This window comes from Brassica oleracea, chromosome C5 (genome assembly GCF_000695525.1).
Source record: "Brassica oleracea var. oleracea cultivar TO1000 chromosome C5, BOL, whole genome shotgun sequence".
Lineage (NCBI taxonomy): Eukaryota > Viridiplantae > Streptophyta > Magnoliopsida > Brassicales > Brassicaceae > Brassica > Brassica oleracea.
The window spans coordinates 25523718-25534924 of NC_027752.1; the positions used below are offsets into that span (position 1 = coordinate 25523718).

Genomic DNA, 11207 nt, shown 5'->3' on the forward strand with positions numbered 1-11207 from the left:
ACCAGTAATGACTCGATGCAAGATATTGTGAAATCGCAGCTGAATTTGAATGATGCTTTGTTGTGTGGAGGAGAGTTTTTCCATGTCAGATGTGCAGCTCACATTCTTAACCTCATAGTTCAAGATGGGTTGAAGGTAATTGGAGACTCTTTGCACAAAGTAAGAGAGAGTGTTAAGTATGTACTGTCATCGGAAATGCGTGAAAACTTGTTCCAGAAATCTGTCGAGGCTGCGGGTGTAGTAGAAACTGGCGGCCTAATACTGGATGTGCCGACAAGATGGAACTCGACTTACTTTATGCTTGAAAGAGCCATCAAGTACCGTAGAGCATTTGTTAAGTTGGAGACATTTAATAAGAAGGGTTATAAAATGGCTCCCACGGCTGAGGAATGGACAAGAGCTGCCAATATCTGCATTTTTTTGGGTCTGTTTGCTGTGATCACAAGCTTGATGTCTGGTTCAAATTACCCGACTTCGAACTTGTATTTCTATCAGGTTTTCCAGATCCATAATTGGCTTCGAATCAATGAGGCAAGCGAAGATGAGATTGTGAGATACATGGTGCCACCGATGAAAGAGAAGTTCGATAAATATTGAGATGAAGTCAGTGGTCTTTTTGCAATGGCAGCAGTCTTCGATCCAAGGTTTAAGCTTTCCATTGTCGAATGTTGTTTGGAAAAGCTTGACATGAGTACACGTGATGCAAAGTTAAAGAACTTGCATGAGAAGCTCAGTATTTTGTTTGAGTCATACGACAAAAAATCCAAGAATAACTCACCTTCTACAGAGCCACGTGAGACTGTTTCGCAAAAAGCTTCTGGAGCAAGGTCAATGAGACTGTTTGGGAACTACGATGTGAGTGTTTATTAATTTTAAAACCTTTTGTTCATCTCTCTTTTCATTTCTAATTTTTTTTTCTAAATAACCTTCTTAGGATTTCTTTGCATTTCGCAAAGTCAGTGGGGTTGTGAGTGGAAAAATGCCTCTAGAAGCTTATCTTGATGAACCACCTCTGGACATTAATAATTTTCAGAGCTTGGACATCCTCGATTGGTGGAAAGATAATACGCATCGGTATGGTGATTTGCCTGCAATGGCATGTGATCTGCTAAGTATTCCAATCACAACAGTGGCTTCGGAATCCTCCTTTAGCATTGGATCCAGAGTTATTAACAAATACAGGAGCCGTCTTCTCCCAAAAAATGTGCAAGCTTTGATATGCACTAGAAATTGGATCAAGTGATACGAATCTTAGGCACATGGTAATTAATTCACATTATTATTTCTTGTAGAGTACCATTATCCCTTACTCGTTAATCGTAAGTAAATGATATTTCTGATATTTACAGATGAAGAAATCGATGGTGATGGTGAAGAAGAGAAAGTACCATCATTTGAGTCCAATGTTAATGGGGAAGATGAAGATAAGGAAGCTTGAATTGTTCTCTTAATTTGGTGTTTTTTCTTTTTAACAATCTGCTTCATCTTGTTTTACTTGCTTGGTTTTGTTTTGACTGCTATGATTTGGTGTTTTTCTTTATTTAAAATTGGTTAAGACTTAACATCTCATCTTCTACATGCACTTTAAGATTTGGTTATGACTTGATACAGATTCTCATCAAGTACATACAATCTTAGTAGAGAATTGATATGAACTGAACTGAAATTGCATTCTTAATACAGACCCTCCAGTTCCAATAACTCGAGCTTGTTTGTGTCGGGTGTACATGACTTCAAGAACTGATATGAAGTTAGATATGTAGTATAAAAGCCTGAATCGTACAGCATTAACATGTAGATGAAGCATCCTGGTCTACTGGAGCAACATGCAGCGTCAAGAAGTGTCATGGAGCAGCCTGTAGCGTCCTGGAGCAGCATGCACCGGTAAGAAGTCGCTTGGTGCACTTTTTGGCTCTCAGCCCGCGGGACGACCTGTAAAGGACTGTGCATTTCGGCGGGGCGGGATTGGGCCGAGCTTTTGGAGACCGCAGCCCGCGCGGGCCTGACCCGCCGTAACCCGCAAGAAAGAGAGCCCGCTGCGGTACGGGACGGGACGGAACAACCCATTTGACAACACTAACGAGAATGATTCTTAGAATTGTTAGAAAAATAAGTTGGTCCATATAAACATATACTATGCTTTTTATTAAACTAACTATCAAATTAATTAATAGTGTACAAAATAATATTTTTTCTTTCCTTAAATAAAAGCTACGGAATTACCTAATATGGTTAATATATATATGACAATTAATGATCATGAATAATACATATTTGATAAAACAAATTCTAACCTCTTTCTTTTTTGTTTAATTTTATACTATTAAAAGAAATTAAACAATCACATTAAGCATATAATAAAAACAATTAGATTTTTTTCTTATATGTTATATTTTGAATTTTTAAAAACGACTATAAATTACTAAAAATGGTAAAAGTCCCACATTAAATTTTTTATAATCAATGGTTTATCTTTTTTTTTTTGTTCAAAAAAGATACAAATGATCATATACCATAGGGGTGGCGTTCAGACACACGTTCGAGTTTGTATCGGATATTTCAGTATAAAGGTATAGAGCCCGTTCGGGTATTTCTACACTTCGAGTCGGGTTCGGGTATCTTATGTTCGGGTTTGGATATTTTGGGTCTGGTTCAGATATTTAAATTTTGAAGAAAAAATAAGTAAATTATTCAATGTTTAAGTTTTTTGTATTTAAAATATATTTTAACTTAATTGTTTTTTTTTTTAATTTTTAAAAGATTAAACTATTAATAGGTTTATAGATAAAACACTAAAAATAGAAAGACACTAATTTATTTGTTTTTTTGAAATTTTAGATGCAACAAGAAACAAGAACTTGATATGTATTTTAAGTGAGTAGCAAATGATTTTGTTCATAATTATATGTATATTATCTAATTTTGAGCAATAAAAATCATTAATATAAATATTTTGAATAAAATGAGAGAAATAAACTAGAAATATAGAGTTAAATATACTTATGTTTGGTTATCTTCGGATATCTATTAGGGTTCTTATATTACCCGTTCGGATTCAGATACTACCCGAACTGTTAAAAATAAGTAATGTGTTTTGTTGTTCTAATTAGATGATTTTTAGACCGAGCTGGTGAATATATACTTGACAAACATTTATATTTTGAGTCCGCACTTATATTCTATAACAGCTTGATATATTAGATTTGAACACTAACCTGTTAAAATAGTTTGCCGGTGTTTTTTTTTTTCAAAATTTTGATTCTTGGATATGTACATGGAATGAAACTAATTTTTACGGATGTCTTTTTTTTTTTAATTGACACTTATGTAATTCACTGAATTCGTAAAAGAAGTTAAAAAAGGAAATTTAACTCATATCAATGAACCAAAAACGAGAACAAAAGCACAATTCTATAGAGGTAGAAAATGAAATCACTTATGGAGAGTCAATAATAAACAAATCGAGAGCAGAAAACCTAATCCCCTTTCGTCATTATACAATCGATTTTGCCTATTTGGTTTTGGTGATTTGTGTCAGCCGCAAAACTTAATTTCTTTTTGTGCATATGAAGTCTTAAAAATAATTAAAATGAGATGTAATACGTTAACTCTTCAACAGCGATGATATATTTAAGAGACCAACATTTTTGTTTATCATTTTATAATCGATAAAGATTGTAGTATTGCAAAATGTTAAAATCATTTTATAAACAAACATTATTATAAGAACTCACTCCGCGCGGGTTATCTTCTAGTAGTAATACTATAAGTTAAAGGTAACACAACATTAATCGTTAACTTCGATTGAACTGTAATATCACAAGAAATAAGACAGTTCATATATTCGCGCGGGTTATCATCTAGTAGTAATACTATAAGTTAAGGTAACACAACATTAGAGCACCATTAACCATGAGTGCTTAAAGGGTGCTTAGCATTTTTTAATTAAAAAAAAAGGAAAGAAAAGAAGAAGAAGAAGAAGGAGTGCTTAATTAGACATCACAAACAGCTGTTGCTTGCACTGTTCGCAGGTTCCACGGACACATGACGGTCCGCGATTGGTCATTCTTTTAATTTCTTTTTTTTTTCAGACAAAAAAAAAATTAAAATTTTTTTTAAACACCCCACTTAAGCACCTTTAGGATTAATGGTGCTCTTAATAGATAACTTCGATTGAACTGTAATATCACAAGAAAAAACACAGTTCATATATTCTCAACAAAATGTGTAACAATGGTATACAATGATATCAAATGAGTGGAGGTGGTTCTCGTAAAACAGATTATGAAATCGCCCAACCACATCAGTTGAGATTCATTGAGGCAAATGATGCAGCCAGGTCCAAAGCCGAACTCACCTGGGAAGCATCCGTTCCCTGAAACCAAAACAGCATATAGAAATTGTGATCTCTTTGTGGACCGGAACTCCATTGGAGACTAAAGAGAAACATCATTTACCTGTCCCGAAGCGAGACCACTTTTTCCTTTCCCGCACTTCCCTTTTATGGGACTTGACGCAATTGTCAGCCATTCTGTGACGTCTAATTGCTTGAACTAATCAGATTTGTCTGGAACTCCAGCACACACAACCGCCTTATTTGTGCTTTCATCTGTGCTGAACACCATTACAGACATTCCCTGCAAGATTCACCAACAAAGCCCTTACGTTAAACATCATTACTTCTAGGAACAATGCTCTACGGATATACGGATACCTTCTTTTGCATCACTTTTGAAACGGCCCCTCGAACTGCAGCTGCATCAAGTCCCACATCAAGCTGGACAATGCAGAAGGTTTTCCCATCTGATGCTGCAGACTCAGCTGCCTCTGTTGCTACTTATACAGATTTCTTCAGGTTTTCCTCTGCTATTTTCTTTTGAGCTTTTCTCACTTCATTCTGTGATGTAAGAAGAAAAAACAGCCACTTTAATATTTTCTTGACCAAAAAAAATAGATGGCAATATTACCTGAAGCTGAGCAATCTTGGCTTTGATATCCGCCCTTTTGGCTGCAGGGATATCTACTTCATCTACTCGTCTTTTCAAAGCATTAACTTTCTGCGAATGTGCAAAAGAAACTAACACAATCAGTGTTTCACATTAATAAGAGCAGAACACATGGTGTCTTAGTTTGTCAAGGGATGAGAGAGAACCTTTTCTAGTGCATTTCCCACCGCCTTGGACGTATCATCTACTTCTTTTTCAAGCAAAGACGCCGTATTCAGAGCATCAAATGCAGATTTTGTAGTGACGGCAATTATCCTACGTATACCTTTCGCAATGCCCTCCTCTTATAGAAGAGCAAACGCTTTGGCTTCGCGTGTGTTTGTTATGTGGGTTCCTGTAAATTTCAAAAGAACCCAATATTCAATATTCTTTTCAGAAAAAAAGGATCTCTTGGTCCAAGTAACTAACGCCAGTGGAAACCGACCTCCACAAAACTCGGATGAAAGTGAAGACCATTCATCGTTTTCAGGGTCAGCCAAGAGGTCCTCCACCCGTCTCCCAATTGCAACCACTCTGACAGGATCAGGGTAGACCTAAATGGAAAAGAGAACAAGCTTTCACAAACTGTACAAAACATAAAATAAAAAGGCACAGCACACGAACTGATGGAGAGCTTACTTCTCCAAACACTGCTCTTAGACCTATGATGCGCTTGGCTTCAGAGAGAACAGATTCCTTTGAATATACTTCTAATTCATCCTTAATTTGTGTATTCACTATGGACTCGATCTTTCTCAAATCTTCAGGATCAACCGGCTTACCTACTCAAAATTGGCGAACCTATTAGACACTCAAACCACATCAAAATAGAATTGACTCACTGAAGAATGTACCGTGGGAGAAATCATATCGCAGTTTTTCAGGAAGAACTATTGAACCCTTCTGATCAATATGATCGCCGAGCACTTCCTAGATTCATGGGGTATAAATGTTTTGAGATACAATAACAAAATACAGGTTAGGTAACATAAATTATAGCAGAAGGATACCTTCAGGGCAAAATTCAGCATATGTGTACAAGTATGATTAGGCGCGATGAGTTTACGTCTCTCATAGTCAACCTGTACGCAAAAAAAAAAAAAAAACAAAGATGAAAAAACGCGAGTTATGTGGAATTGCTAAGAGAAACCTGTAACCAAATGTATTTGAAAGAATCATTTGTTGCTGAAACACCCATCTTGTGCAACGTTGATGACAGCATCAGCATCCATGACAATGGTGCCACCAGCTTGCTAACAGAATAAATATTAGAAGATTAGTTAATATTATAAACTTTAGTCATCTTCTAATGTTAGTCTAGCATCAAACACTCTTCGAGAAAATGAAAATAAATATGTTAAACAGTTAGATACCTTATTCTGGGCATTCTTTGATATATCCCTCGCCTCTTTCATGGCTTTGTTGAAACCATCAACATCAACCAGCAACCCTTGTTCTTCAGCCATTAACTAAAAAACGAGAATGGAAGTCACAAAAATAACACACAAAACTTTAGAAATAAATACAATGAACTAAATACCTGAGTCAAATCTATAGGGAATCCATATGTCGCCCATAAGATAAAAGCATCCTGCAAAGACAAGAACAGATATATTTTGAAAATAAAACAAAGGCACGTACAGTTTCTACGACCCCCATAACATTGCAAAGTGTTACAAATACTGAAACATGTAACATAAAATATTGAAACAGAACAAAAAGCATTAGATACAAGCCTCTCCACTCAGCGTATTCCCCTGAACTGACTGACCAGCTTTCCGAAACTTCTCAATTCCCTGCCATAAAACTTTATAATCAATCAAGCTGTTCTTATACTCACCTATATAAAAAAAAGAAAGTAGATGGGCAAACAGGTCATTCAATTAATCTTTCAGAAGAAGGATCCCTATAGGAATGGTATATAGAATCATGTCCAAACAATATCGATAAAATTAAATGACAACGAAGTTTGAAAGTGTATACTATAATAATTGGGGCCATTGATATTTAAACAGAATTTTTTAAAATCATTAGTAAGACGAGCCAGCAAAGCCAGTATAATAATTGGATAACAAGTGGGAAGGTTAGATGGACTTCAAAAATCAGCCCTCACCTTCGCCAATGTTTTGCAGAAGCTTGCTTCCTCTTCTTTGATTATCTCAGTGATCTTTTTTTCATGTTCCTTTAACTCCGTAAAGACATCCCCCATCACCCGAATAACAGAACTTACGAGTCTGCAGATAAAAAAGTATAATAAACTGCTTAGTGAAAAACAGACCAAGCTGCGCATATGGAAACATATGTTGCATTTGCAAAGATGCTCCAGCCCAGAAGAAATAGATTAAAACACACTTGCTGCGACAGTAAGAGGTGATTCCTACCCATTGAAAAATCCTTCCTCAGCTTTTAGGATCTCCTTGCCATAGCGAACTGCTCTACGAAGAATACGTCGCAGAACATACTCACGGCCCTCATTACCTGCAAGAAAGTGAATACGGTATGACATTCTGTCAAATTACAAAAGAATAGAACAATGCCGTAATAAATTCGGTGAGCAAGAAAAATCGTATGACTCAAAAAAAATCAAATACTAAGACGTTTGAATAAAAATCTGTTTCTGTATCATCACCAATTAGACAAGAAACAATGGTCATACCAGGACGAGAGCCATCAGCAATAGCGAAGGATAGAGTCCTAATGTGATCAGCAACCACTCTATAAGCCATGTCAACTCTGTCAACATCTTCCAATCCAATTTTTCCAGAATATGGCCTAGCTCCCGTAGCCTGAAAATAGGAAGGCATCAACCCATCATTTTAAGATTCAAAGCAACTAGGGAAAAGAGCAATCGGGAATCTGTATTTAATTCTCTCACTGAGAAAATACATAAAAAGTGACACAGCTAACAAGGAAATGATCTCCAGGTACCCAAAATATGACACCTTGATCATCATACCCTTGGAAACATTCAAAACACTTGACAATGTCGCATAAAAGGCGAACAATAATACCGCACATTGATAGGAGTAGGCAAAGATGATCATAGAGCTACAGTACCTCCCATGATTTACTTGAAAATAGATAAACTAAAATGCTGGTAGAACTAAATTGAGGCAACAAAAGTATGGCTAAGAGGAGCAAAAAAATAGTAACTCATTTCCTTAACCTAATGTCATGAAACAGTCAACAGGAGGTTCAAAATTTACCTTTTGGATGTCATCAAAGATAGGCATGAACACATCTGTATCATAGTTGCTCGATCATTTTGTTCTGAAGAACAGAAGTCAACCTCTCGAAACCCATTCCGGTGTCAACAAGCTTCGCAGGCAGAGGTTTAAGTGAGCCATAAATCTCTCTGTTGAACTATTTTGAAAACATAGAACACAGGATCCGTTAGGGGAACACAATAGCAAAGCTAAAGAAGCTAATACAATCTAGCTAACGTAATATAGTTTTCCAGTTACAGGATCTACAGAATTAAAGAACAAGCGTAATAACCAGCCAAAAAGTAGTAAAATAGAACTAAAAAACATTGGGGATAGAGAGGGTACGTACCTGAATAAACACCAAGTTCCATATTTCCAAACATGTTAGATCGTCATTGTTAACTAAGGATGCCGCATCACGGTTACCAACACGATCATAATGTATCTCCGTAGAAGGTCGACAAGGACCTGTGTCTCCCATTTCCCAGAAGTTGTCCTACAGTCTCACCAAATGTTAAATGAAAGAACGATAGCATACATTTGGTACAAGTAAAACATTCAAGCTTAAACTTGACAGTAGTTATCATTGGAAAAGCAATGTGTCGATGCACACAAGAAACATTCGCAAACCTGATGAAACCTTAGAGAAGAGAGATTCAATAAATAGCAGATTTCATATAAAAATATAAGCCACAGATAAAATGTTATTATCTACAATCGACATGCACTCCATAAAAAAATATTTCTCTTAAAAGGTCTAATCACCAAAATTGAACAAATATATAGTTTCTGTTTATTTAAAGGTTCAACAGAAAATGAAAAGTAGCTCATTTACATTAGAAGAAATCGTTTTTTATATGATAAGAGTAGTAAAGAAACCATACTTTGCACCCAAAAGGAAGTACACGTGCAGGTGGAAGAAACTGAAGCCAAATATCTCTTGACTCATGATCGGGCAGCAGACCAGCATAAATTCGATCAACCGGTAGCTCATAGACCTGAAGCATGAAAAACAGTGAGATAACAACAATAGATGAATCAGTTATAAGACTATGGCGTATTGTTGCAAGAGATGTCAAAAAAAAAGAGTATACAACACAATGAAAAGAGAAGAATCACCTTGGTTAAGAGCTCCCAAGCCCATTCGATAGCTTCCTTCTTGAAATAATCTCTAAAGGACCAGTTACCGAGCATTTCAAAGAAGGTGTGATGGTAAGTATCTTTGCCCACATCGTCAAGATCATTATGCTTTCCACCAGCACGAATACACTTCTAGGTGTTACATGCCCGGGTCAGCTTGCTAAGCTCGGTATTTGGGTCAGCCGTTCCCAAAAATATTGGCTTATACTTGTTCATTCCTTGCAAGAAAAAGCCAGAGACGTTTCAATGTTAAAAGTTTTTCTAACCTTAGAGACAGACAGTACATGAATCTCTCTAACTACAAAGCCGTGAATGAACCTCAAAGTTTCCAAAACAATGAACTCATTAGTATCCTCCGATGAGAAGATTATGCGATTATACCAGCGTTAGCGAAGAGAAGAGTAGGATCATTGTGGGGAACAACGGGGCTTGATGGCCAGAACTTGTGACCTTTCCCCTTGAAGAAATCGAAATATGTATCCCTCACTCTTTTCGCTGGCCACTTAATCTCTGACGGTTCGGAACCAGGCATGACTGCGACGGAAGAGGAAGAGAAGCAAAACTGATCGAGAGTGGGAGGAGTGTAAACCCTAGAGAGAGAGACTCTTCGACAAGAGAACCTCCCGCCGTTGCTTGATGCGAATCGTATGCTCCTCTCCGCTGCGTTATCTCATGGTTGCCCTAAAAACGTAACGGCTTGATTTCTTTTCTTTTTTGGTCGACTTTTTGCTTTCTTCATTTCAAATACAAAACTAAACCCAAAATTGAATCAAATTCAAAACTAACAAGTCTATTGAAATTACAACCAGCCACTTGTGAACAAACAAAAAAAACGAAATTTTTTTACGTTTCTAACCCCCGTAAGTCGTCTCGTCCAGACGACTTACTGGAAAGTCGTCTAATCTAGTTCTACTTAGAAATAATTTAAAATTTTTGTAAAAAATATTTTGATAAGTGAAAAGTTGAAATCATGTAATTAACATATGTTTTAAGAGATATAAATTAAGATATAACAAAAGTTAATTGTTTTCAACATAGATGAGTGAAAGTAGTGAGTCATGATATTCTTTGGATTAGGTTTTGCCAACATATGTGTAGTATTGTATGTGTTCTTAGGGTTAGATTTTGGAATGCATAAATGTTTTTTTGAAAACTTTAAAATTTACCTAAGTGTGTTTATTTCTGTGTATAGTAAATACTATTTAAGTATAACTACGGCTTTATAACGTGGTTAGTAAAAGTACATTGTAAAATTAAAGGTTTGGTCCGGTTTGGACGACTTACTAGTAAGTCTTCTGATGTACGGTATTCAACAGACGACTTACTAGTAAGTCGCCCAAACCGGACCGAATCTTTAATTTTACAATGTACTTTTAAACCTAACCGGATTATTTACCGGCCACATATAAGGTGTTTTTTTTTATTCATTTTTACGCGAAATTCAGAAAACCCTAACGTTGTTTCTCTCAAAGGCGATTTCGAAGGCGATTTCCGTCGATTATCTCTAATTCATCGTTCTCACCGCCGGTTATCTCTCCCCCGTTATCACCGTCGTTCTCACCACCGTTCTCACAGCCGCTTCCTCTATTTAAGATCTGAGAGGAAACCCTAGCGCGCATTCTCTCAGAGGCGTCTCGTTGAACTCCGCCGCCGGTAAGTTATATCTCTTACTGTCGAGTGATTGATTGAGGAAAAGATGAACATAAAACGTTGTCTCTATCAATTTATACACTCGTTCTTTTTTCACGTCTATTTTTGCAGATATATAACCGCTGTGTCGAAGGCGACTATATCTTCTCCGAATTTTCAGGTCAGCTTTAAAATGTTCTACTGGAAGTCTTCCAGCTGGAAAACTTGCCAGACGACTTAATTATAA

At 36.5% G+C, this 11207-nt stretch overlaps 1 protein-coding gene and 1 pseudogene across 1 annotated transcript; one reads left to right on the plus strand and one right to left on the minus strand.

Moving 5' to 3' along the window:
• Positions 1-621: 621 nt before the first annotated feature.
• LOC106344856 lies at positions 622-1438 on the plus strand. The gene is made up of 3 exons (XM_013784155.1): positions 622-855; positions 935-1112; positions 1350-1438. Exons 1-3 carry the CDS (start codon positions 622-624, stop codon positions 1436-1438), a joined length of 501 nt encoding a protein of 166 aa, XP_013639609.1.
• Positions 1439-4165: 2727 nt separating this feature from the next.
• On the minus strand, positions 4166-9976 carry LOC106344857 (annotated as a pseudogene).
• Positions 9977-11207: the final 1231 nt, after the last annotated feature.